Source organism: Xiphophorus hellerii, chromosome 8 (assembly GCF_003331165.1).
Source record: "Xiphophorus hellerii strain 12219 chromosome 8, Xiphophorus_hellerii-4.1, whole genome shotgun sequence".
NCBI classification, from domain to species: domain Eukaryota; kingdom Metazoa; phylum Chordata; class Actinopteri; order Cyprinodontiformes; family Poeciliidae; genus Xiphophorus; species Xiphophorus hellerii.
The window spans coordinates 13352447-13380156 of NC_045679.1; the positions used below are offsets into that span (position 1 = coordinate 13352447).

Sequence of the window (27710 nt, forward strand, 5' to 3'; positions counted from 1 at the left end):
TAAAAAGTGAAAAACATTGACTGAAATACAGCATTGCAAATGCAGAAAAAAAACATTGCGGTTTCTGTACTGTTGTTAGATCTTCTCTGTCATGCTCCGCTCACTTCTTAGCGACTTCCTTCGCATGTTACACTCCGTCTCCCAGGTTTACTGTTAGCGGTGTTTTTGAACAAAGCCTTAAAGTCAGTTCATATTAATTTATTCTTTTCACCACCAAGGTGCGAACTCAGGGTCCCATCCTGACGGCAAGTGGGAAGAATCCTGTAATGGAGCTGAACGAGAAGCGACGAGGCCTCAAATACGAGCTGATCTCTGAGAGTGGAGGCAGCCACGACAAACGCTTTGTGATGGAGGTGAGAACGTATGGATGAAAACATCTGCGGAAGTGCTTTTGTCATCTATGTACTCCCACGGTGAAGGAAGACTCACAAAGGGGCAGAAACACACAATCAGATGCAGCCTGATCAGCCAGCACACAGAATCAGTCGGTCTGGTTCCTGAGGCGGGTCCGTTCTCTGCGGGGCGGGTTGTTTTCCAACACGCCTGGCTGCTCCACCACTCTGCTGATTGATTAGCAGGTCTACTTGACAGCGGGGCATCACTAAACAAGCTGTCCACTCAGCGAATCTCACCGGCTGAGTCACTGGTGACGAATAAACACACACACAGTTTAGTCACTTTTATTTAGCCATTTTTAATGGATGTAACAAAAAAGAAAATAATTGATTTCAACAGAGTAAGACTCTCTCAAAAATTACTAGAATGCAGTGCTTCTTTTATGTGAAAGTAATCGTTAAATATTTCTTCACCTGAGATTCTGAGGATTCTCTCGGTGTGTGTGTTTTTCTACGTTAGGTGGAGGTCGATGGGCAGAAGTTTCGCGGGGCTGGCCCCAACAAAAAAGTAGCAAAGGCCAGCGCTGCTTTGGCAGCCCTGGAAAAACTCTTCTCCGGTCCCAACGCAGCTGCAAACAAGAAGAAAAAGATCCTGCCTCCGGTAATGAGACACGCAATTCACTGCATGCCAGACACTGAGGGCGACCTGTTCAATCTGAAACAACCACATAACAGCCAGGCCATTCTTTCTGCGTAAGCTTTGAAAGTCAGAAATGGTGAGATGTAAACAAGACAAGACAATTTGTCCATGCTGTTCAGCCAGCTGGAATCAATAAAATGGTTTGATGTGTTTTCACAAGTTAAGCCAATCAATACTGCCTTGTTTTCACATCTCTTTAAACCTGTATGCTGCTTTAAAGTGCCCTTTTGAAACAAAACCACAAACTTCAAAGTATTTTCTTGGGATTTTATATGATAGACAAAAACAAATGGTGCATAATTGTCAAATTATGTTTTATTTGTTAAAAAATGTTGTGATCTATGTATCCATTCTTTTCCACTCCAAAATTATTCACTATATTATGTTGATGCGTCATAAAATCACAATAAAGTAATAAAGATAGCCTATAACGAGGCAACTGCGAAAAGGATCAAGGGGTTTTAACGTTTTTCAAGGCACTGAATGTCAACAGAAGCATAAGGTTTTCAAGGTTGATCTGGTGTCACATTCACACATGTTGATGTTTAGACTAAAGGAGCGCTGGCGGCGGCGGCGGCAGCCTCGGCAGTAGCAGCACAGGTAGCAAGAGGAAGAGGAAGAGCGGCGCTGGCAAGAGGAGCCTTCGTCAGTGCTGCTGCACCTGGATACGTCACACCGGGTAAGGGAGAAACAGGAGAAAATAGTGACGCAAACCAGTTCAAGATGTTGCTTCATAGTTTCTGGATTTTTCTGCCTCAGTTAGTTGTCATTGAATAATAATTTACAAATGTATTCTTTTTTTCTTTTATCCTTATTTTAATATTGGAATTCATATTCAGAAAATTATCTACTATTTTTTTCTTACATTTGGTGCACAAGTTTGTTTAGATATGGGAGTTAGTTTTAGTTTTCTTTAACTGTTTTTTATATATATTTCCTCTGGCTTTTAGGCTGCTTACTTATTCCTCTGTAAAAAAAACAAAAAACAGAACAAAGCAAACCTTGATTCAACTAGTTATAATAGAAAAACCACAGACATTTCCTCATTTCCCTCAGTAATCTGAAGCAGGGGCCAATCACCATGTTGAGTAACTACGGGACATTTTTCTGCGCATTTATTTGGTTATAATCAGTATTTTTCTGTTTTTATGCTGCCTCTAAACCTCTTCATGATCTTGTATAGTTTGTCATGTTTATGTTGTTTATTAAGACTTACAAAATTCACTCAGGTACAGTCATGGCCAAAAGGTTTGAGACTGAAATATCTTGGTTTATGTTAACTTCACTGCTCCAGTTTTTATAGGTTTATAGGTCAGATGAAAAACAGTTTATGTTTTAACTCACTGCAAAATTACCTTCTAGTATCATGCTGATGAAGTGTGTATTGAGGACTACATAGCTGACTTAACTAGAAAGACAGAATTGATATTAAGAGTGACATTCTTCTTTTGTGAGCTATGGTTAATTTCAGGAAAATCAAAGCAAGCACTTTGTTGCTATTAAAATGCATCCCAACCAGTTATTTATTGAATCATCATGAGACCACTGGCTGAGCCCATCAAAACTCCTGGAAGTGCCAGGACCATTAATGATAAGGTTTCCACCAGGGCAGTGCTTGCTCAGAAAGGCAGCAGGAAAGTGCAGTAGTTTCTGAATGCTCACTGAAACTTGCATTCTGCTGGATTGCAGTGTTGAGGCCTGGGGTAGTTATTTTCGCTGAAGAAAACCCTTCAGGGATTTGGGAGATCTGTAGAACCCGGTGTCATGTAGACAGTGAAGCATCCTGAGACCATTCAAATGTGGGGCTGCTGCTCTTCACATATTACTTTGCCCAAAAAAATCTGAAATTTATAAAGACCTGAAATTTCCAGGGGCAATTTAGTGATGAATGAATGTCTCAGCTAAAGTGATCGTGGAGTTGCTCAGGGATTTAAATCCATCATGTAGGGTTGAAGCTGATGCGCAGGATGCTAAGGTGAGTTGCAGAAGTCTAGTAAAACAGATACTGAGGACCCATCCCTTATCCTGTTTGGAGACTTTGGACCCTCAGGGAAACGTTACAATCCTGTCCGCTGCACAAGCAATCATTTTATACAGTCTATTCTTCCAGCTTCTGTTTTACTTCTTAATAAATCATATAACTTGCTTTAATTTTTCTTTTTAAGGTAATAAATTGTTGCCCTATCTAGATGTCATGGTTCACTTTGGTGGTTTTAACTGTTCTGACTTGAACAAGCTGAACTGCATGGCATATTTTTGCATGGCATGGCGTATATTTTTTTATGTACTGTATTCATGTCACTTTGTTGTTGTTTACACCTGCCCCACAATGAATTTCTTTCAGGTACAATAAAATAACTCTTACCTTATAAATACTTCAATGTATTTTTCAATGAAAGCCTCTAAAAAATAATTAGAATTGAGTATACCATCTGAACAAACAGATCTCTGAACTCTGCAGCAGTGAACTTTGTAAAAAAAAAACAACAAAAAAAAAAACATCTGCCAGTCCTACAACTTTTGGCCACGTCTGTAGAGTTCATAACTGAACCTGGTAGGAGACTTAGCTTGGACTCAAACCAGCACAGGATTGAATTAGACCCTGTAACCTCTCCTCAACAGGCTTCGGCACACCGTACGGCTACAGCCCGGCTGCAGCAGCTGCCCCTGCATACGGTACGTGCTTCATCTTGCCTCTTTTCTCCTCTCTCTTCCCCCATGTGTAACCTCCATCTGTGCCTAACCACATCTGGGTAGAGTAATGAGAGCAGCACTGGATGCTGCATCTGCCAGCTAAACTCTTTAACCCTTCCTTTGTCAGATTATTTCCATTTCTTAAATGTAGTTCTACTGTAAATTGATGTGGGTTTTTAAGCGTACCTTCATTAATATGCAGAGCTTAATTTCTTCGCTTTTCCTGCCATGGATCTGTTTGTGCTATTAATGACTCTCCTGCTCCACATTTCTATTGTGTAAAACTTTATTTACTCTCCTTTGCACTCACGTTTCTTTAATGAAAACAGAAAATGGCAGACAGCAGCTTTGTACACCTGCCACATCTAACACAATAACTGGATGCACAGTCTGCACTATCCTCCTCTTTCTTACTAAGATTAGCAGATCACAGGAAGTTTGCCGCTGCATCGCAGCTCCTTTTCATGTCTTTTTTTCCTCACTGCTGGTCACTTAGATCTTCTCAAATTCAAACATTTAGATACTAGTTTTTTTAATTCCACATTGACCTTCACCATCGTTAGTTCTCTCCATCTGTGCCCCTGATTAACACGGTCGTATTTACCTCAACAGACTCAGCCTTGTTCAGGTTGTGTACACTCGTATAGCATTCAGAGGCCTCTCTGGGCTTCTTACGGCGTGCCTGTCAAAGGGCTCTATGTGCTAAGAGAAGCTGGACTGAGGCCTCCAGCAGGCATTTAGTACACTCCCTTGAGAATCCAGCAGCCCTGAACATGAAGCAATGCTCAGTTTTTTTGTGTTTGTACTAGGTGGAGTGAGGGCTCGTGTGGCAGGAGTATCATTTCCCTGGAATTTGCAGTTTGTGCAGGTTATTGCGACAGCTGAGTCTGTATTTATTGGCGTACTTGTGTGGCACATGCTGCCTAAATGCTGTTCAGTGTTTTACTTTTGTCAACAAAAAAAATTTTTATGCAAAGATAATAAACAGGGGAATAAATACAAATATAAAATTGGATCATCTTCTCTGAATTCTGTGTGCATTTCATGGACTACAACTACTGAAACTGTGTAAAGCTCCAGGAAGCTTTTATAAGGTGTAAAGTCATGTAAACAAATAAAGTTTATATCTTTGGGAGCTACTAGTATAAACAGAAGGAACTGTGTGATGAAATGTTTCTATTTGGATATAATGCAGTTTTTTTCACATTACTGGTTGGTGTGTATGTTTTTGTTTTATACTCCTCTTTATTTTATTTTTTTTTTTACTAAATAAAGAAATCGACCAACAAAAAGTCTTACAGACATAATTTAAGATATTAATAACGGGCATTAGTCACAAAGATTTTTATCACAAATTAGAATGAAAAACTCTTCCTTTGTTCTCACTGTTTTCAGCCTTTGCTTTGCAGCTTTGGAGTTTTTAGATCAAACTAACTCTGGACACAGAATGTGAAGTGTCTCCTATTAATTCTGGTTTTCACTACATGACAGTGCAAACTCTTCAGCTCTCCTTCACATCAGTCTTTTGCTCTTTTTTTTATCTTTTTCTGTCATTTTTCCTACTTCTTATAAAGTTTTTTGTTTGTTCATTGCAATGTTGTTGAGATCTGTAGACGTGGGTTCATCTTACAAGTAGCCTGGGCTAACAATACCACTTCAAACCATATTCCTGTAGCTTCCCCCCACAGTGCAGGGTTTTAAGCCCAGCTTTTGTTTTAACTGGTAAATAATCTCAATAAAGAACTGAAATCTATCTAAACTAGGATTGGACTGATGAAATAAAAACACTCTGCAAAATATTTTTTTTCCTTGGAAGATTTTTGTCTTGAAGAAATAGAAATGTACTGAAGAAACTCTTCAGTACATTTCTATTTTAAATGTAAACTTTATCCAATCAGTGTACATGCTGATTGGATGTTGTTTTTAGTGTAGATGCTATTCAGTAAAAACTCACAGTAAATTGTTTTCAAGTAAAAAATTTAGCAAAAACACGTAGAAGGTGTTTTTTGTTGGGGTTTTTTCAAAGGAAGATGTTTTTTAAGCTGTAAGAGTATGAGGGAGAACATGACTTTAGGAGATAACAGGAAGGCTAAACAGTAGTACAGCAATGTTGTTTACTTTTATCATTTCATTTTTTTTAAAACCATACTTCATATGGAACTTGCTGTAATTATAATTGGTAACAGCTTTTGCAATGCTAGCTATGCTATTTGCTAATATAAGCTCAAAAAGGTGAACTCGGCAAACATTTAATGTTTGTTTTAAAAACGTGTAAAACTCTGTTTGAGGGTAATTCCTCTTTCACAGATGGTTCAAATTCACCACTCTTCCTAATATGAATTATTAGTGACCAGATGGCTAGAAAAAAGTTAGAATGCTGCACTTTTATCTACTTGGATAATTGTTTTTAAATGAAAAAGGAACCAACAAAAATTGGTATTGGCAGTTGAAAACTTACAAATCTGGTGGATTTAAAATCTTTAAATATGAAATTTAAATCTGCATCACTGTCAGATTAAATACCAAATCTAGCTCAATGTCATAACAATTGAACATTAAATATCCTTTTGGAGTTTAATATTGTCATTTGTGCTCAATACAGTAGAAACCATGACACGTGTCCCTTACAACCCTTACATCTAAACACAGCTGAGTGACAGCACACAACAACAAATGGAAAGCTAATGTCTTTTAAAAAATTACTCAGAGCTGTTTACATCTCTCTTTGTGATTTTTTTGTAAGTCACCATGTTTCAGATCTCAACAATAGAAGCCGTAAAATTAAACGGTTTAACGAAATATATTTTTTCACATAAATCTAAAAGTCCATTGTGTTCTTTTTCTTCCACTTATCTCCCCTCGTCTTCGTTCTTGGCTCGTTTAACCACTAATGAGCTCTGTCACCTCGTGCACAAACTTTCCTGCCTGCTTTCACACCCTAACACCCCTTCCATCTGGGAGGACTGCCTGTGAGCTGCCAGGTGTTTGTTGAACATACTCACAGCATAGTGTGTGCTACAGTGAGCATAGAGACTCTTGGTTTTTTTGTTTTTTTTTGTTGCCCAGCACTCATGCAGAGCTATGCTCTTCTCATGTCTCCTCTCTAGGTTTGCCCAAGAGAATGCTTCTGTTGCCTGTCATGAAAGTGCCCGCCTACCCCGTCCCTCACTACCACTTCTTTTAGTACAGGAGACACACATACCAAATACAGCAAGCTTTTTTTTTCTTTTTAGAAGGGAAATTCAGTCTGTTTGGCTTTTTGTATTTGCTCTTTTTTTTTGTTCTTTTTTACTCCCTCTATTATGGGATTTGGATAAAAATGAGCTGAAGATTTGTATAAGAGTTGTTTTTTTTGTTTTTTCTTACTGTTTAAAAACTTTTTAAACTTAAAATCTGCAGGTTCTTAAATGTTAAAAAAAAAAACTTGAAGGATTTGTACTGTGAATTGTTACCTCAGTCTTTGAGTCTAAAGTATATATAAATGCCTGTATGAGCTTTTTATTATTTTGTTAAGTCTTTGCTAAGGGGAGGATATCCTTTCACAACACATATAGTCACATTTTCTGTGTATAAAGAAAGTAAGAATGTGAGCTGTGTGAAGGATGTATAAGAGTGTATCTAAGATGCTGAAAATGTAATAAAGTTAAGCTCAAATTAAGCTGAACAGTTCCTGTTCTGTATCTGATCTGAAGGCTTTCAGCTGATGGAGGCTCAACGCATTTGATTCATGTTCCTTACAGCAGTTTTACTTCACAATAAGAGAGGAATCACCAATTTTTTTTTGCAAGTTTTGCACCTCAAAGCATTTGAATAAGCACCTATAAATTCCAGTCTCATTCTTTTACTCACATCTAATGTCAATCTTTTCTTGTAAATCAGCTCTGCTCAATACATCCTTTTGACCTGCAGCTCATAGATCTTGGGAGAAAAAGGTCTGAAGACAATTGATGAATTCGCAGTGCTCTTGGGAGATCTTCTGTCTTGCCCTCATCTGCTCAACCTCATCTCTGTTTCTCAAGCTTTTATTTGATGGAATGAAAAAAATGTTTTTTTGCTGTTTTGTGTTGTTTTTGTTTTGAGTCACTTGCATTGTTTATGTTGCATTTTCTGCACAGAGTCAGAAATCTGTTTATAAAGCTTAGACATTTTTTCTTTCATTTTTGACATGAAAACATCTGAACTTAATGTAAATCACAAAACAAATGCAGGACAAAGAGCCACGCTTCACAATCAGTTTTCCTGTTTCTGATTATTGGTGTCTCCTTTCTGTAAATGTTTATCGTTGGACTGATATCAAGTCGTCCTTAACGAGAAGTGAACTCACTGTAAGATTACTTAACTTTAAAAGTAAATTTAAATCGCAGCCATAAGTCAGCGCCAGTCAAGACACAGTTATGTTGGCTCTTCACCATGTCTGGTTCGTCCAGCCAGCGAGGGATAACACACCCCACACACACCTCTTCTCGATGACGTCTCCATGACTACAGCTGAAGCATGACCGGCAGTGTTTTGTCCAATGGTTGGTTGAGCTCCATGAGGTTATAAATAGTTGTTTTCATCTGAATTGTCCTTTCAATCTACATGGTTGAAGATATTTTTACTTCTGTCTCTTGTGCTGTGAGGTTTGTGTTTTTTTTGTATTTATGTTGAAGTTCAGAAAAGAGAAGAATTTGTTCTTGTCTTTTCCATCTTGTTTAAAACGCAAGCCTCAAAATATTCAGATTTTCTTTCACTCCCTACTTGAGTTTCCATGTTGCAAAACAGAAGAAAATGTTTAATATTAACAGAAATATCAGGGTTCCGACACAGCATGGCAGAGTTTGACTTCAGTTTTTCTCAGGTCTGGATAAGAGTCTGGACTTTCTTCCATGTCTTGATGTCTACATTTTGTGTAGGCATCCACTGTTTGGTCTTTCCTTGTGTATTTCTGCCTTTCCTTGCTCTCATACTTCTTTCCTTCATGGTGCCCTTACTTTCTATTCTGCCCTTTTCTTGCTTTCATTTTTTCCTGGTGTCCTCTCTCACTTTCTTTTCTACTTATGTCTTCTTTCCATTCTGCACTGTTTCTTATTCCTCCTCTGTTCCTTTCTTCAGTTTTTTCTTGCTTTCTTCTCTTGCTTTCTATTCTCGTTTTCATCCATTTTGTTATTGTTTTTAATTTTACTGTATGAATAGTTAAATTCAGAACAAATTCAGTAAGTTTATCTAATATTTATTATACTGTCCTAATAATGAGCACACAAGATTGAAGTATCCGAGATTTATTAGGGGCAAAAAATAAAATACCATAAAAAATACACTTATATAGTATTAATAATTATTGAGACTTGTAAAAAGGATTTTTTTTTTTTTTTTTTTAAAGTTTCTAATAGTTAAGAGTCTAGTTGAGTACAATCCTATATGAAACCCTAACTGCAAAAGTTTAACTCAAACATTTTTTACAGGGTTTTGGAAGCATGTGGGATTTTATGATTCAGTTCATCCTGTGCTTGTATTCAGACCTTTTTGAGGACTAATGAAATAACCCCTGCTCCATGTTTGTTTCAGTTGCTCTTCCCATTTTAAGATCACAATTTAGAAAATTTTACGAATGCACACAACAGGCCAAAACAGAAAATTAAAAATTCTATAATCTTTTTCATATGATCCCATTCGTGAAGTCAATAAAAGCGAGCATAAATCTGTGATGATTTACTCACATCAGCATGCTGAATGCTTAATGTGGCTTGCACAACAGACACACTGTCTTTTGGTTAATTCCACTAATAATCACTATTGGGCTCACTTGGACTGCGTATAGAACCTGGAACTGAGTATAAATTATCACCTGTGAAGCAGCTCTTCACAGATGATGCACAAATATTATATACAGTATGTGGCAAGACAGAAATATGGTTTATTTTATTTTTTTTTACAATTGGATCCACAAAAGCATATTATAAAATATACAGACAGAAATGATGAGATAATAACGTAGCATAGATATTTAAGGTGGGTGCAAAACAAAAGGGTTTCATTCTTCCACCTAATTTTCGAGTTTTCTTGGGTGTGGGGTTTGTGGGGTTTTAATATGCGTTTACTGAAGTCAAGAAGAAAAAATTCCATTTTTCCTTATTTTTTGGTATATGATCATTGCAAATGTAGTTGATTGGTTTTACAAAATAGAGTACAGAGTATCTTGAAGAAAAATACGAGTCATATTTTTTGCTAAATAAAATGGCTGAATGAGCGGTCATTAGCTGAAGTACATTAGTCTTTAAGGGAAGTGTTTAGTCTTGCTCTAATCAGCACATCTCCTCTCTGTCTCTGCTCTTCATCACTGCAGGTGGTCTGTTCATTGACAATCCTTTCTACCAGCCGCGTACCATCGCTCCTTTTATCATTCACCTCGGTCCGCAGGATCTCTTCTCTGACTTCTAAAGGCAGGAAGCTGTTGGGCGCCACTCATCACACTTTTTTTTCTGTCTCTGCCCACTGGACACCTGGCTGCACACTCGTCCACCTGTTTGTTTGTCTGTCGGTCTGAACGAGGTCGCCTTTTACTCCGTCCAGGCCGATGGAACGATTGGCTCACAGACTCGGAGCAGTTTTCGGTTCGGTCAGAGAAACGGTCCTACCTGCTGACAAGAGAGCCGCTGCTTTTCTTTTCTCTCTCCACCCAGATTATCCTCCTCAGAGGAGAGCAAAATTTACGCAAAGCAATACTCGGATTTTACGAGAAACGTGCAAGAGTAGGCTGAACTTTGGTCTTTTCGTATAGCAATACACCTGAACTCGTCTCTAAGCTACTTGAGAAGATGTGAATGTCCCACGGAGGTTTTACTCAACACAGCATTGCAATAGCTGATTCTGATTGTATATTCGGTGTACGTGTGTGTGTGTGTATGTGTGATTATAACATGACTATATACACATATACCTATGGTGTATTTCTATAACGATGTGTTGATGAAAATAACATTAATATATAATGATGTACTTATGTAAATACTCTATAAAGTCTAATAATTGTTATAAAATATTTTAGAATTATAAAGTGAAATGTAACTGTAATATCACAGCATAGCTTTTCTTCCAGTTTTATATACACTGAGCAATTGAAGCTAGTTCTAGAAAATGCATTATCTTTGGTATTCCTATTAATCCGTGCTAGTAGAATATTAATGCTTCCTACTTTCCTTACTCCTTTTCTCTGTCTTTGATGTCTGTCTGAGCCTTTCTGAGCACGCTCTCTGCCGCCTGTGGTGTGTTTAGACGGACCCCAGACAAGAGGCGTGCCCTGCTGTACACACAACTCAAAAAAAAAAAAGAACACACACACACTTTTTGCCTGTCAGAAAGCACATTTTATAGTCTCACTGCTGGCAGGGAACACCATTGTTATGAGCACTCTTTGAATGTGCGTTTAATGTATGCGTTTGCTCTAATGTCCGCTCTCTTCCCCCTCTGCCATTCATGGACACTCAACCATCAACCAACAGAACAATCGTGAGCTCAGTCTCGTTCGCCTTATAGGGTCCAAAAGCACAGCTGGCTTCTCACACACTCCTAAGTTATCATCTTTGCAGCTCTTCCCTGTTGGCTGGCGGCGAGGCAGCAAAAGCTTAACTGCACATACAGCACAAGCTACTGGCAGACCTAATTACAGATAGAGAAAAGAGGAACTATTCAATGAGAACCGCAGGCAGCATTTGGCCAATTTTGTGTTCCGTAACATTTTGCTGAAGCTTTGATTAAAGATTCAAGTCCAGTTCAATCTGTTCTAAACTTGTGTTGCCTTACGTTTACATGTGGGCATTGAAATAGTGTTTGGTTTTTACTATCAAAAAGAAAAATCATTGAGGAAACTGTTAAAACTTTTTGTGAATTTGGTCTAATTTGCAGATTTTTCTGAGGTGGGGTTCTGTGGAGTTATCAGTAGTCAGTATGTGTCCAGGCAGCAGAAACTAATGGTAGAAACAGGGAGCGTTTTTTTATTAAGACCAACTTTAGGATGTTTCCTCTGCATTACTTTGGCATGATTTAAACAGATATGATATGCTCTACATGGTTTTCAGCATAGGTTACATGCATGAGTCACAATGGGTAGGCCATTTGACTTTAGTTGAATCTTGGTCAGGATGTCACTTTGGGAAGTTTGCATGTTTTTCCAGCCTCCACTGATAGTCCAAAACTGTATGTTTGGTTCATTGGCGACTCTAACTTAGGTGCATGTGTGCATGTTTGAATGACCTGTTGCTCTCTGTTCTGGCTTTTTCGCGAACTGTCGACTTATGTATGGGATATTTTGCCTCTTACCTGCTGAATGTAAAAGGCAAGTGGTGGGAAAGGCTTGAGTTGTTTATGATTGGCGAAACCAATCATAAACAATATTCTTTAAATCTATTGTTAACTTCACTTTCCAGTGAGAATTCCCCATATCCAGCCATTTTTTTGTCTGCTTTCTTCCTCAAGTAGTATATTGACTACTAATAGCTATTTCACAGAACCCTAATTGGACACCAAAGCTGTCGTTTTCAGATCCTTGTTTTATTTTTGTTTTTTTATTTAAGTGAAGGTTGCGGTACAGTCCCTGCATATTCAGTTGCGTTTTGTTAGTAACCTAGTGTCTGAGGGGATTTGAATGAACATGCATTTATAGTTCCTGCAGAACACAAAGTTCAATAAAAAAATACATTATTTCGGTTGTTATTTTATGCTAAACTAGAATCAGCAAGAGTCTGTGATCATCTCCTCTTGGGAAGTTAGTGGCGTTTACGTCTTTCGCAGAACTCTTCACCCGCATTGTTTCTTCTTTCCATCCTTTAAAAGAAACCAGGTGTCAGTCAGCAAAGGGAAAAATCGAAGGGAATGTGCTTCAGATGGCTTTGATTCTCCTGTTACTCACTCTGAACTGGGCACGGCTTTGATTTGTGGAGCTTAAATTAATCAGGAATGACATCTGAGAAAAAGTCAATAAGCTTTGAAAGTTAATTTTTCAAAACAATAAGTCAAGTCCTTATTGTTAAAGCTGGATTTTTGTAAAGTGCATAATCACGCAGATCCCGACTCCTGAAGAGAAAGCATGATCTGTTGACTACTGATATTGATAAATTATATAGCTAATATTTGAGATAATCGTATCCAAAGGTCTGATTTAGACGGTAGTTCTGCTTTGCTCCTGTGGCGACTTTACATGCATGCTGTAACTCTTGGTTGTGTTAAAACAGACCTTCCCTGTCAGCTGAGTTTTTCTGCCTCCTCTCTCTGCCCCTGCGCTCTCTCCCCAGATGGCCCTCATTAATAAGGCAGACAGTCATACCTCAGTGAGCAACCTTTTCATTTCCCCTCAGACCGAACAGACACGTAGGAGGAGTCACCCTGACTGCTGACCCCATCCTCTCGCCGCGCCCGGCTGTACGGCCACGCGCAGAGGACAGGCAGCGGAGCGAGAGCTCAGACAAACATGGCCGACCTGGAAGTGGCACAGGTGGTCCAGAGGGGGAAGGTCCAGAACAAGGCGCATCCACAGTCAAAGAGGCGTTAATACGCTGCAGCAGGCAGAGGTCCCAATGTGCGTCGCTTGTTAAGAGCGGAGTAATGGTGAAATATGTGGAACAGTAAAACTGGGTTACAGTCTGCAGGGCTGTGCAAAAGTCTTGAGTCATTCATCATTCATTTCGTTTAGCCTCCATGGAGTAAGACTTCTTTTAAGCATTGCTTTTGTCTTGAAGCAATGTCTCATCAGACATGATGAAGTTCTTTATTTGGACTTTGGCTGCTTTGTGCACAACAAAGACAAAATTGATCATGCAATAAATAGATCCTAAACTTAAAGGATGCTGTGTTCTTTGTTCAACACATAGTTTAGCCAAGACCCAACTTTAAATGTGATCTCTACACAGAAGTTCTCAAATCTGTCATAAGTTTTTCAATTATAATCATTTTCCTAACCATTTTAAATGAGAGATACGGGAGGACTTGGAGTAATATGTTGTGGAGTCAATTTGCAAAAAGACAAAATAAATCCTATTTTATTTAGCAGTGCATTATTTGAAGATTGCAGTTTGATTCCTATCAGGAATTCCATATATCAAAGTTTTGAGTTGATAAGGGTAACAGCAACTCAGAAAGTACATTTCCTATCAATCCCAACTACAGTGAAAGTACAAAATGTCATTAGTTTGTTTTGCTAACAGCTTGTTTAATGATTTTCTAACTTGGAACGATAACATGGTTGAGTTTGATTTGTTATTTCCAGATGGAGGTTCTAGCTGTAGATGCCAGTAGAACACGTCAGTCACCACCAACACGTCATCCTTTTCTTTTGAGAAACGGTTTAGTGCTGCTTCTGGGGACTCATGATTAATGAATCTCATTCGCTGTTGGTGCTTATTGGTTTCAGGTCACAGTTAATTTGTATTTAATTTCCTAATAGGTAGCACAAACAGGAGTACAACTAAAGGTTGCAAAGTGAGCTAGTGTGGATAGAAAATGAGTGAAATAGCAGCTAAAGTCCAAAGAGAAACTTTGAAAAATCTTCAAAATATGCTGAGTAAAGTCACTTTGAAATGCTACGGGATCGTTTCAAACTTGAGGCAAAAAAAAACAGTTTTTCAAAGTCTTGAGCCCTGTTTTGCATTATCAATTGCATTTGCATTATAGGTTGATAAATATTATGATGTTATATATTGTGATGTGAGTCATTCACATGGTTTCCCCAGACAAAAATATAAATAAATAAAAGCAAATATGCATAGCAATCATGTAGAAAAATAATATTTTCAATGATCCACTGATATTAGTACTGATATTTTTCTTGGCAGGTGTGTGTAATCATGCAACCAACAAAAGCTGTGATACAAGAAAATGACTAATCTCCATTATTTGAAACAGATTCGGACTCCTCATGTTAGACAGAGTTATGTGTGAAATGCTGTTTCGTCAGCTGAAGTGATGGTTTTCCGAACATTTTAATCGTCTTTCAATAGATATTCTAAAAAAGCACAAATTGCACATGAGCAATACACCTGCACATCGTACTCAGGGCCACCTGACAGACACACACACACACAGACAGACGTATGCAAACAGACAAACACACCCAAGCACACTTGTAATCAAATGTAAATATGTCAGCTTTTAAAAACCAAGCACACATACATGATGTGATATCCTCTCTGCTTTGTTGATTATATATGTGTGTGTGCAGTGTGAGTCACACGTGGTTGAACCTTGTTTGTTCTTGAGGATTTGAGCCATGTTTAGCTGAGAACACACATCTCCCACTTGCTCCGTTTATTATCATGGTGCTTTATGAGGGGCTGTCTGTAGCACTGTACATAATAGCTCTCTGCTGGGAGGGGAGAGGGAGGAGTTCTGGCTTCCCAACAACACACTCAAAAGGTTTTAGATGCTGCGAAATGTTCAGTAGTTTAGTTGTCGGGAGGGACTTTTCTTTTAGCTTTTGCTTGGAGCTCATTTATCTGTAATCTTTGGTAAAACTGTTTATTTTTTTCCTCTAGGACAGGTTTAATCCAGACACCAAAGACTTCCAAAGGCTTTGTCGCATAAATCTGACCAATATATAAGTCTCCTAGGAGTCATATGCACAGTTTGGAGGTGTGTGCGCACCACGTTTGACGCACAAAAAGGCCTGAACATTGTTCGGTATGAGCCAACGGAGAATCTTAAACACCTTTTTGTAAGAAAAATCTCCCATACTTACCCTCTGAAAGCAAGCGATTTGCTGCATTAAAATAGAAGAAGCATTTTGAAGATCCGTCCGACTCTCCCGTCTCATGTGTCGATGAATGTAGCAAAGCAAGCTGACTGACTGCTGAACTCATGGTTTACCCCGAGTGTGTGTAGGTGCATCTGTGTCAGAGGACGATGGCGTGGCTGGTTCGCACATATGCACACAATACTGCAGTCCCAATGAGCATGTCGTTGCATACTTTCTGGTCCGCTGATTGTTGAAGCTCCTCCTGATAAAAATGATCAAAACATTTCTGTTGGGAATGTACACTGTTGCTGTAGTGATTGTCATGTAGAATGTATTTACTCATAGGAAGAGTAAACTTGCTTTCTTTGTAAAGAAGCATATATACAGAATATATATGGTTGAATACACACACACATATATATACATAAATATATATAAACATCTATATATCTTTTGAGCTGCCTGTGTGTGAGGGTTACTTTGGGCGCATCTACCCTGTTAAGATTTATATTTCTTTCCAGATTTGATTTGATTTTGTTGTTTCCATTAATGCCGTTTTGACAAATGTAGTGTCTTACGAGTGTTCAGGTTTGTTTTTTTTTCTGTGTAAATATAATTTTTATTTTGTTTTTTTTTTTTTTACAAAAAGGGGTTTTAAAAAAGACTGTTTTACGATGCTGCCTATAATTTAACAAAGTGATCTGTTCACAGAATCTATTAATTCATCAAATTTGTGACATGTGTTGAGGTTGTGGTGAACAGAAGCCGCTGATGATGGAGAATGAGGTTCGTTTGTCACTGTTGCTGACATAAAATATGCTTGACAAACTGAAAATAAACTTGGGAAGTACTGAATCTCTTGTCTTCTGCTGATTTTTTTTAAGACATCATCGTCTTCCTAAACAGTAAGATGGCTGTACTGTATCAGATTGCTATACTTGCTTATATTTGTTTAAACTGATTATTGTGGAACGTTTAGGCATCTGGGAATTGCACCAAAGAATGCGCAATACTTGTCCATGATTCTCTTTCCGATAACTTGCCTGATTCCTTATGATTTCCTCATGCTTTTACACAAAAAACAATGTGTTTGATGTGTTACCTTTACAGCTGTTCCTCGATTTAACTCAAAATTAACCCTAACCTGTCAACTTCTTACATTACATGACATCAAAATATTTAAAGGCAAAGTAATCTTTTAATGCCTGAATTTGAGGAAAATGAATGTCTTTGGTCTTTGTATTTAGCAAAAAGAAAACCTTGTTGTAATCCTTACTGGTCTGATAACTTGTCAGACATTTAGAAAGACATATTGAAATGTCCAGGCTCGACTATTTTGAACTGGAGAATTAGCTGAGGGTCGTTCCAAAGTGTAAAACTGAGGTTACTGTTGTTTGTTTATGTGTCATGTATTAATACACTTTTATTATGGACCCAAAGATATTCACCCTCATTACTAATACGACACCCTGACAATGACACCTGACCCTCACTGTGTGATTATGAGTTAAGGATATGGGCAATAATTGGCACGTCTCTATAAGAGCTTCAGCAAACGCTGGTTTAGTGATTCGATCTGTCAGTCTTCCTCAGCACAGAGCTGCTGATGGGAGAGTCTCCGGTGAGTATCCGGTGACATCTCCAGCATTCAACACCATCAGCACACAGCCACAGCTGCCAATCATCCTGCCCTGTGCGCGCACACGTGCGTGTCGGGTTTTATAGAGAAGCAACAACAGAGAGGATGGAGGTACAGGAGTTTGTCTGAGGGGAAGGAAGCAAGATGGATGGGAGGAAACCTGAGCTCGCCAGATGATGACACGTAGCCTGTCAGATGAAACCCTGCTCAGTGCGGGAGATTGGGTCAAATGGGGCAAACTTGTGGGAGGATTATCTATTTAAAGGTGTCAAGTCATGCCTTAAGTGTTGCTTCTTATTGTCTGCTTGTCTCTTAGGAGCTACAAAATGTGGGATTCAAGCTGTGGATAAAAATGAGCAGGAGAACACCGACTTTTGGAAACCGCTTCGTCAGGCTTGGAGAGATATGATAATTACAAAAACATTAATACCGAAGCAGACATATTACAATAGATTTTTCTCACAAGCTGACTGTAGCTTCTTCCTGCTCAGGTTACATTCTCTAATCTTCCAGTTATGCACACTTAATGTGGGAAGCTAATCAGACACCGTATACTGGAGGCATCTGCTCCTCTCTGCAGTGTCCCGGGCTGCAGGGCTATAAATGACCGTGGACTGCTGACAACTTTTTTAGAGATGGCCTGGATTGTGTTTCAGCCAGAGACAAGAAACCCTGGGGAGGTCTTAAATCATATCGCAAAGACACAACTCGCCCCAGCCCCGTCACCTGACATCAGATCTTGTTTACATCTTTTAACAAGGCTCACAAATGGATAAAGATGAACTAATTTCCAAAAATATAGCAGTGAGCGAGCACTGGGAATGTTGGGATATTTGTTTCAACACCAGAAAGGATCATTTATCTACTGGTTGTATAACTGAAGGTTTTTATTATCACATTTTAACTCCATCAGTTAAATGGGATATGCATTGGATGTTCCTTCACACCTGCACCTAATTTCCTATTGCTACACCTGCTGATGTCTCTTTCCAGATCAAGTTCCCTAAAATGTCTGTGATGCTTCTTGTTTCCTTTTCTGTGTGCACACTGGTAGATTCAAGTAAAATTCAAGCACTTTCCAAGCATTTTCAAGGTAAGTTTGCAAACTTTTCCAGCACCATGCTTTGGAGATAAAAATAATGCAAATGAACTGGGGGAAAAAACAGCTTCAATTCATTATTATATGACATTATTTATTAATTTTGTAATTTTTTTGTGGTAGTATTCTACATTTTACAGCAGAGAAAAGGTAAATTATAATATAGCAAAACTTTATGTTTTGCGATGCCCGTACACCTGATTGGACCAAGAATAAAACTAACTAATTTAACAACAAAAACCCCCAATTTCTATAACTTTAACATATGAAATACAAGCTAACCTTCATTTCAAGTACACAGATCAATAAGTCATAAATCCATTAGGTAAATGACCTTTCTGATCAAATTAAATGCTTAAACATACAATATACAAAAAAAAAAAATCTCTAAAACCTCACTTAGATTTTTTTTGCATTTAGCAAATAACAATTTTGGCAATTTTAGTTTCCCTAAAGCAAGAGAAGTCTAGTCTGATTTGACTTCAGACAGTGAAAAAATTGTGGAAGTTTTTTTTTTTGTTTTTTTTTACTAGGTGAATGAAGATATCTGGTTTCAACTGTAACCAGAAATTTTCCAAATTTAGACATTTAATCAAACGTTATATTGCACTTTGACAAAACTGTGCAGTTTGAATATCAAGCACTTTCCAAACCTTGAAAACACCTAATTAAAATTCAATCATTTTTATGGATTTCAATTCCCTGTATGAAACCTGTTAGTTGTATATGAGCCCATTCACGCTACATGCAGTCTTAAAAGCCCAGCCTTCTTTCTATTTGCTGCTCAACATTTAGATTCACATTTATTAAGCTTGTGTCTACAAGCTTCAGGGCTTAAAGTGCGGATAGCATCTGTCTCCAATGTGCACTTTGTTTCTGGGGATTTTACACAGAGGAGAAAAGAGAACAGAGTCACAGAGATTTGAAGGGTCAGAACCTTGTCAAAACCAATCAAAGGTTAAGATAAAGATGTATAATTTCTCCTAGGCGAACACACACAGTTGTTATTTGCAGCGATTGTGATAAAGTAATTGGCCGCAGCAAACGGCCGTGAAATTTTAATGTAACTGTGCCTGTTTCCTGAACAGAATGCTCTGTTTTGTTCATACTTGGAAATGAGAGAGGAGAGGCGAGACTAATGAGGCTGAACACTGTAATCCTTTGAACATTACAGAAGTCAGAGCTGAAGAAATAAGGAAGATTAAACCATGTCTAACGCACTCATATCTACGGAATATCAGCTTGTAACTGGACAACTTTCCTAAACCTTCCATGAAACATTTTATCTTCTGGTACAAAGAAATAATTTTTTAGTTCTTTTCTTACTCCAACATCTCAATTTTTTTTTTTAATAGACTCGATTTATTTGACACTTTTCTGGCCATCTTGACCACTTTAAAAATGTTCCTCTTGCAAATTTATATTTACAGATTAGTTGGCAATATCAACAAGTGTCAACGGAGGAAGCTATACCCACAATAGATTCTCTTTCTAATAATCTTAAGTCGCCTTATTTTAAAAAACACAAACTTTATACAGGATTATCAAGTGAAATTAGGTGTGTTGGAGCAGGTAACCATCCAATCATCATTACCATACATAAATAAATAAGTAAATATGCTTCTAACTTTCTTAGTGTGTAGTAGAATGACACACTATGCTGCACATGCTTTCTGCTTTCACTTAAATTCGATGTTTGTCAGAAGACTGAAGACAATTTTTATGAGGCGTCTCTCTGCCTGTAGATCATTTCTAGACTGGAGATAATTTAATGCCAGTGAGTTGAGAAACATTTTATCAAGAAGGGGGAATGTGTAGTTTTTACGACATTTAATGGAAATATCCAGAAAGTCACAAATATGAAACCGAGAAAGAAGTTGGCAATAACAAGACAAAAGTCTGAGGTCTTAAAGTTATACGTGTTGCAACAGCGATGAGAATTTGGACAAACAAAACATTAGGTTGAACACGACAACATTGTCATGAAAGAAAAAGTGAAATAGTTATTTTTGTGAAGCGATAATCAGTGAAAGCCTTTCATTAAACTGCTAAAAGACTTACTCGCGATATATTGTACACAAATATTTGAATCACTAACAATAAATCTTTGTCAGGTTTATTGAGCATTAAGTCCAAATATTTTCAAGACTCTCATCTCCCAGAGCTGCCATCAAGAGCAAAAACACAAGGTGGTTTTGAACTTGTGATAATAATGTGTACCAATTAAAAATGATGTAAAAATGAATTTCTGACTGTTTGTACAGTTTGTGTTTTCATGTTTTACCCAGAATTAGTTGGGGTCAGATGTATTCTCAAGGGCAGAAAGTTGTAAAAACAAATAATAATAAAATAAGATGTTCATACTGCACATGATGGTGAACCTATGAGTCACAGAAACTGCTATAATCATTTGTTACAATTCAGATTCTGTGAGAGCAGATGGCCGTTCTGTAGATGGTCAGCAGAAAACATTTTTTATTTACTAAGTAATAGTTGGATAAAAGAGAATAGCTGTTTTTAATTGTTTATACACTGAAAAATAGGCCTGAAAGATTTAACTGTAATCCATCTGTGAACCACAACAGCTTTTTCACAGTAAAGCAGCTCCATCCGTTCCGACTTAATATTAACTCAGTCAATCATCTTATACCTGTAAGTATGCTCACTGCACATTTCTCTGGATATGTTTGAGCTTTCCATGCCATAATCACAGAAAGCAGATGGATCCTTCCTTTGCATCAGGATAGGCGACAAACACTGCTGCATGTCGCGAACATTTCCTTCCTTTGGTGTTCCCAGAAAACTTGGCCACACAATGTTCTGGCTTTTTTCCAAAACACTAGAAAGCAAACAGAAAAGCCTTTTTTCAGGTTGCTAATGAAAACAAAAATCCCACATGATTGCATCAGAACTGCTAAAAGAGCAGGTTTTTACATCTTGCAGTCCCATTTTCCCTATCCATATTTAATAAATTGAAATAATACTAAAAAGTTTTCTAAGTTTAGTTTATTTTTTTCAGTAAATCAATTCACTAAGTGAAACATTTCATTCAGATGAATTTCAAACCTTTCTTTATGATAATTTTGTCGACTACAGCTAAAGAAAACAGATTAGAATATTATACCAAGCCAATTTAAACAAAGAACTGTTTAATGCAGAAATGTGGGCTAATTGAAAAGTATGCTTAATGCCTGCTTAAAGATTTTATTTTATTTTATTTTTTTATCAAAAGATACTTCTCATCTGAGTTTCATTGGGACACTTATTTATTGAACATGACTGTCCATTTATATTAATGTTGTGGTAAAAATGGTGGGTTGCAGGCAGAGACCACAGATTAAATGTTACCACAGGTTCAAGTTACAGGAAAACAAATAGTGAGAAATGGGAATAAATTTGGCAGGAAATAAGTTAGAAAGAAATATGAAGAAAAGATCTTAAACGTGTACAACACTGCAAAAACACAAGATCGTGCCAAATGCAAAGTATTTTTGGTCTAGTTTCTAGTATAAATTCTTGACTACACTTAAAGAAAGACTAGTAACTTACAAGACAAATCTGCATTTCCTGTGAAAATGCAGTGTGAATGCTGTAAGCTGAATATTTTTAGCGAAAATTGAAGAAGCATTTAAAGCCAACTGGAGAAGACTCGCAGAAATGTAAGAAACAGGCAGAAGAATAAAGCAAAATCCTGTAAAACACAAATAAAAAAAATGTTAGAACAGGAGTAAAAACTTTCAGTCAATGCAAAAATCCCACCCAAAGAGAAATTCATTCAGAAGTGTTTTTTCAACCCTCATTCTAACCCTATTGCCAATTCCCACCCTATCAACCCTATCAATTAGGGTTGATGGGGTTAGTTTGGGAACCCTCGGAGCTAGTGGGCCATTGCTTTTTTTCTGAAGATGCGAACAAAAACTTGAAGACGGATTTTATTAAATCTGTAAAAGATATGAAAAAGCTAATATAAGCAGAAATAGTTGAAGTCAAACTGAACAAGTTTGAATGGCTTTTCTACATGGAAGTAGTTAGCTGTGAAAATGTTTAGACATTTTTTCCAAATTTATGGGATGTTCCATTCATTTCAATGGGGCCCATGATCACAAAAACCTGAAAATGTCCTAATCTGTAGAAAATGTTAATACCAAAAGACATAGCCGTGATGTCCTGAATGAGCAGAACATGGTAAACGTTGAAATGTATGCAGAAGTAGTTAAGCGGCAAAAAGTATATGGAAAAAAGTGGAGGAATTCAATTAATAACTTTTCAGAAAGATATAGTAGGTGGCTTTAAGTCAATATTTCATTAAAATTGATGAAAAAGTGGTAGTTCATTTGTAACATGGAAAATGTCTTACTATAAGTGACAAAAATCTGCCAGTGGAACTAATACGTTTTCATCAATAATAAGGAATTATTTACTTAAAACAAGCTTCTATGTCTCGCTGAAAAGCTTCTTACAAGTTTGATTTTCTTATTTTAAGTGTATTAAGATATTTGCACTAAAAAGTAGACCTTGGTAAGATTTTGTGCTTTTCCAGACAAATTCCTTTTATTTTTTACTAAGTCCTGTAGAGTTTCATATTTTCCCTCGTCCAAACAGACATCCCTGCTGACTGACCCAAGCAGCATCACACGACCTTCTCCTCCAATATTTCACCTTTGCATTGTGTGTTGTTGCTGCCTTCAGGTCGTATTTATAGCTCCGTAACGCAGCGGGGCAGAAAGAGGAGGGGGAGAGTGTGACAAGTTGCATAATGCTGACGCTCATTACCTTCAGCTCCTGCTGGTGGTGGCAGACGAAGAGCCAGAGTCCCAACAGCCGTCATCAGTGGAGGTGAGAATTTCATGGGCCTCGTAATCCATGTTTAAAACTCCTGCTAAAGCTCCTGCCACCACAACCGGCATGTTTTTTTTTGTTGTTGTTTTGTTTTGTTTTTTTTCTTTAAATCTACTAGGGACCGACCAAGCAGAAAATAGTTCACCCTGACACGGATAACAACGCTGCCATATGTTATGAGGCACGTTCTCTCAGGGGGGAGATGAGCAGTAGAACAAGAACCAAATTGAGAACAAGATTTACATCCAGGTCTAGTGTCTGACAGATCGAGGTTGTTTTCACAAGACATAATTAGATTTATTTTCGCATTTAAATTTCTGGAGAATTTCAGAGAGGTGACTGGGAATTCTCATTATGAGACCAGAATTGGGCTCTTTTCTTTTTTTCTTTAGTTTCTCCTGTTGGTGAGGAACGGAGCGACTGTCTTCCACTGATGCTCACATTATACATAAAACTGTTTTTATGCTAAATAGCATCACAATATTCTCATCTCATTAAAAGTAATTCAGGTAATGCTTAGATCCTTTTAGGGAAAATGGGTTTAGCAAATCACCAATCATGGTTTTATATTTTTTTTAAAAGTGTACATTGTTACATTTGATGACACTTATTTAAGTGTATGTAGGGTTTGAAAAAAAAGAAAAGAAACAAGAACGTCCTGAATTCAAATCCAGGTTGGGACCTTCATCATGTACAAAGCCTGCTAGTTGTTGTGCATCCAAATTAATGACTTCACAAAAGGAAAAAAAAAAAAAAGACAATATTTTTTTCCCAAGCAAAATCAACTCCAGTGGGTTATGTAGAGGACAGAAATTATAAACATCAAACCTAAAATCAAATCTGTACATCTTGTACCCAATTACAGTGAGCATGCCAGTGCTGACGCTAATGGCTACTACAGGAAGTTAGAAAAGTAACAATTAGGACTTCTGTTTCCATGGTTGTGGGATTTCATGATCCACTTATTTTCATGCATGAGGGAAACCAAAAATGTTTGATGGTTTTCAACTAGTGTTGCTTTGGACATTGCTTGGATCCTTAGGTGATAACACAGTCAGAGTAGGTTTTCAAGGGTGTTAAAATCATATGCTTCAAACATATTTATATAATGTAAAATATCCCATTATGTTTCATTACAGACTCATTTTGTTTAGCTGGACCTTTTTCTCTCAACTTTGTGTCCATAAAGAAATAGCTAAAAAAAAAATATATATATATATATATATATATATAAAGAATGAGTCAGGTGTCCTTGTGTTCATATCTTTATATTTAAATTCATGGAGTATACACAATGCAGTCTACTCTATTACAATTTCCACACGTTGATAATGTTGGTTGACAGAGCTATGTTTTGGCATTTAGTTATCCAAACAGCAGTGTGACTGAGAAGCTTGGAGCAAAAAGGAAAACAATTACAAAAAAGAACAAAAAACATACAGAAATACAAAAACTTTGTAGATTCAACTGTATCACAGCAGCAGGTAGGTGAGTACAGGTAGGCAACATTAGTTATAGTTAGAGTAGAAAAACCATAAACAAACAAATTCAATAGTGATGCTTTTAATGTTTATTTACAGCCCAGTGCCTTAAGGTGGATCCTCCTCTACGTCTTTTCTTCTTCTTCTTCTTCTAATATCACAACCGGATTCCAGCTGATTGGACTTCACTTTTCAAGTTAAGACGCAGGTTACAGAAATGGTTCATTCCATTCAGGCTAAGAAAAAGGTTCAGTCTCAGCAGGATTTGAAACCGCATTATCATTGAGCCTCTGCTCCTCCGTCAGCGAAGTATTAAATCACACACAGAGGCTTCTTCTGGCCCCTTATGCCCTGTGGACAAATATAGAGCTTTTTGACCTGATCTCTGGCCTCTCCTGACACGGCTCTGCTGCTCTGCTCCTGGTAGTGCGATTCCCCTCACACTGCGGCTACACCTCTGCTTGCTGACAGGTGTCTCACATTCACAGCAGTCTGTGGTCAGAATAACATCTTCAGAGCTTAAATATCTTTAGCAACTTGTAACATTCACTGTGAGACCCAAATTTATTTGAGAATGTTTGCTCCACTGAAGCTAATAAAAATAATTATTTTAATATTCTTCCTGTTGAAATATAGGTTGTAGCTGTTTGTAGGCTCATCGTGATATGACGCTTGAACCAGAAAAAAAATTCTTACATGTTAAAGATGCCAAATTACTTGCTTGAGTTTTATTCGATCAGTATTGCTGCTGCTTTGCTAGTTTTGGTGACTTAAATGCTTTCTCTATCCATACCCAGCAGATCTGAATCATCTGCATCTTAAATAATTGAGACATCTGCTACATATTTGTTAATTTCAATAGACAATTGGGTCGAGCCTGGAACCAGGTCAATTCGACCTTCTATGGCGCCAGATTTCCTCATTGAAAAACAACTACAAAGAGTATTTCCGCTCTTACGCTGGTGGGTTTATATCTTAACTATGAATTACATGCATTTATGGAGCCAGTCAGAAGTTTACAGACATGGATTGGCAAGACTTTTAGGCCCTTAAGAATCTATTTGAACATGTTTTTTTGTTTTGTTTTCCCCGAGTAGAATGATTATACTACAAACAAAATTTATAACAGCAAGAATTGGGTGCAGAAGTTTGAATTTAATTTTCTAAATGTCCCTTATGTTATAGAGAGACAACCACCTTTCAGCATAATTCTGGATTGTTTGTTTGACCAATCTTCTTGGCTCAGTAGAGCTTAGGAAAAAAAAGGTTCCTTGAAGCAAGACAAAGATTGAGCTACTTAACCAAAGTTACAGGAAGATTTTTCTTTTAAACCTAAGGACTCTCCATTAAATGTCAAATATGGTAATGGCAGCATTGATGCTAAATCTCTTCTACAACTTGTGAAGTGGAAAAAGTTGGACTACTTCCCAAAATTGTAGGTGTTCCAACAATTATAACAAACACACAAAAACTAACTTTAGAATGGAGCGCCAGGTAACAGAAAAACACATCAATTTAATGAACTATATCAACTTTGCCAAGAAGAGTTGCAAAATGCTCAGAATTATGCCAAACATTTTATTGGTTGATATAAAAACCTGTTGGGACAATAAAGCTATTATTTGGGGGTTTTTATAAGTACGTATTTAAGCATGCATGTATAATTTTGATCCTGTGTGGATTAGATAAACTCCACATTTATTTCAAAATTGTGCACCCACTTCTTGTTTTAAAGTTATTAGTCCATCAAAAAAAACAAAATTTCGTTCTAATGCATCATTAAAAACCCCAAATCTGTTCAAAATGAATGTCTGCAATCAGCAAATGTAACATTCTGTTAACGTCTATGTAACACAAGTTACATAGAAGTAAACAAAAACATCTGATTATTCTATGTTGGGCAGAATGAAATGGGATTGATGGTGAGTTTAAAGGCCGTAGGAATTATAAATTTGTCCGTTCTGACAATTGGAATTTCAATTACTCAAACTCAGCAAACCATTTGAGTAATAAAATGTATTATTTGTTTGATTTTGAGCTTCTTTTCTTTTTTCAAGGTTTCTTCATAGTGGAAGATCTAAACCAAACAAAACTTACGTGTGTATTTTAATTCGAGGAGATTCAAGCTGCAGTCGCTTCTCACAACAACTCCTTTTAGTTTCCATAAATTACATATTTATAACCACCTCTGTTATCAACCTTCAGATCAAGGCCTTGTCAGCAAACTTCTCTTCACCAGTTTTTCTGTACACATTTGAATATTAAAGGACACGAGACAACCTGACATGCATGCACACACTCATAACTTTAGTGCTTTTCTTTCCGCTATCCTTCCACAAACACTCAAACAGTTCACACACACACGCTAATTATTCAGGCTTTCCAACCTTTTTTTCTCCTCAGTCTCACAGTCATAAACATTACAGTCAGACGCTACATTAGCACATACGCCAACAGAAAGAACTGTTCAACGAAAATTAGAAAAAGCTCAGTCCTTTAAAGGCGTCTACAAGCACTCGTACCTAAAACAAACCAAAACAAAGAAAAAGAAAATATACAGGGGCTTGTTTTGTGCCAGTAGTTTAGAAGAAAGGGAGAGCAAAGATACAGTCCTGATGTCATTGCTTCCTCCACTGTGGAGATTTTTGTTTCAGCAGTACGCAGACAATCCTCAATGAAGCATCTCTCCTCCTGTGACTGGTGGAAGCGCGTGGTCTCTGTCAGGGGGGGGAGGCGGTTATCGCTGCACTGCTCGCAAGGATGTTAAAAGGTTTCGATTGGGTGAGTTACTTCAGGAAATAAAAAGAGCATCTTTGATATGAGGAAACAATTAACACAGTCAGTCATAGAGGAGATCCTCTGCTTTTTAACGGTTAATGTTAACGTTATGGCCGTGTGCGTTACGTTTTTGGGGGAGGAGGGGTCTGAAGGTAGCGGGACGAGTCACACCGAGCTCCAGACGTGGTCTTGTTAAAACGCGACGGATGGCGGGTCGTTGGGTTAAGTGGTCTCTTTGCCCTGGGTGCCGGTGACCGTCTTGATGGAGCTGAGCGTTCGGTTGAACCAGGTCTTTTTGGCCGCCTGAACCTCATTGAGAGCCAGACCCAAATGGTGCTCCAGGTCCTGTTCGGAAAGGAAAAATATACATAACGCTACAAAGTGCTTCTTTGCTAAAACAGCACTGTGAAAATACAAACTCTAAGAAAGTATTTTTGGTCT

The 27710-nt window shown here is 37.6% G+C and overlaps 2 protein-coding genes across 9 annotated transcripts in view; one reads left to right on the plus strand and one right to left on the minus strand.

The window, feature by feature from the left end:
- Positions 1-16288, plus strand: part of strbp (spermatid perinuclear RNA binding protein) — an 88597-nt gene extending 72309 nt beyond the window's left edge. For 4 of the 7 annotated variants that reach the window (XM_032569285.1, XM_032569289.1, XM_032569286.1 and 1 more), the window contains 5 exons: positions 219-353; positions 856-996; positions 1585-1714; positions 3658-3711; positions 10055-10149. In XM_032569285.1, coding sequence (XP_032425176.1) covers positions 219-353; positions 856-996; positions 1585-1714; positions 3658-3711; positions 10055-10149 — 555 coding nt within the window. Of the gene's footprint in view, positions 1-218; positions 354-855; positions 997-1584; positions 1715-3657; positions 3712-6836; positions 7388-10054 lie in introns of those variants that run through there. The other 3 variants (XM_032569287.1, XM_032569290.1, XM_032569291.1) reach the window with 2 other exon arrangements.
- Positions 16289-24259: 7971 nt separating this feature from the next.
- Positions 24260-27710, minus strand: part of rabgap1 (RAB GTPase activating protein 1) — a 73882-nt gene continuing 70431 nt past the window's right edge. For both annotated transcript variants that reach the window (XM_032569976.1, XM_032569975.1), the window contains one exon: positions 24260-27614. In XM_032569976.1, the coding sequence (XP_032425867.1) occupies positions 27492-27614 (123 nt within the window). In that variant the 3' untranslated portion in view covers positions 24260-27491. The remainder of the gene's footprint in view (positions 27615-27710) is intronic.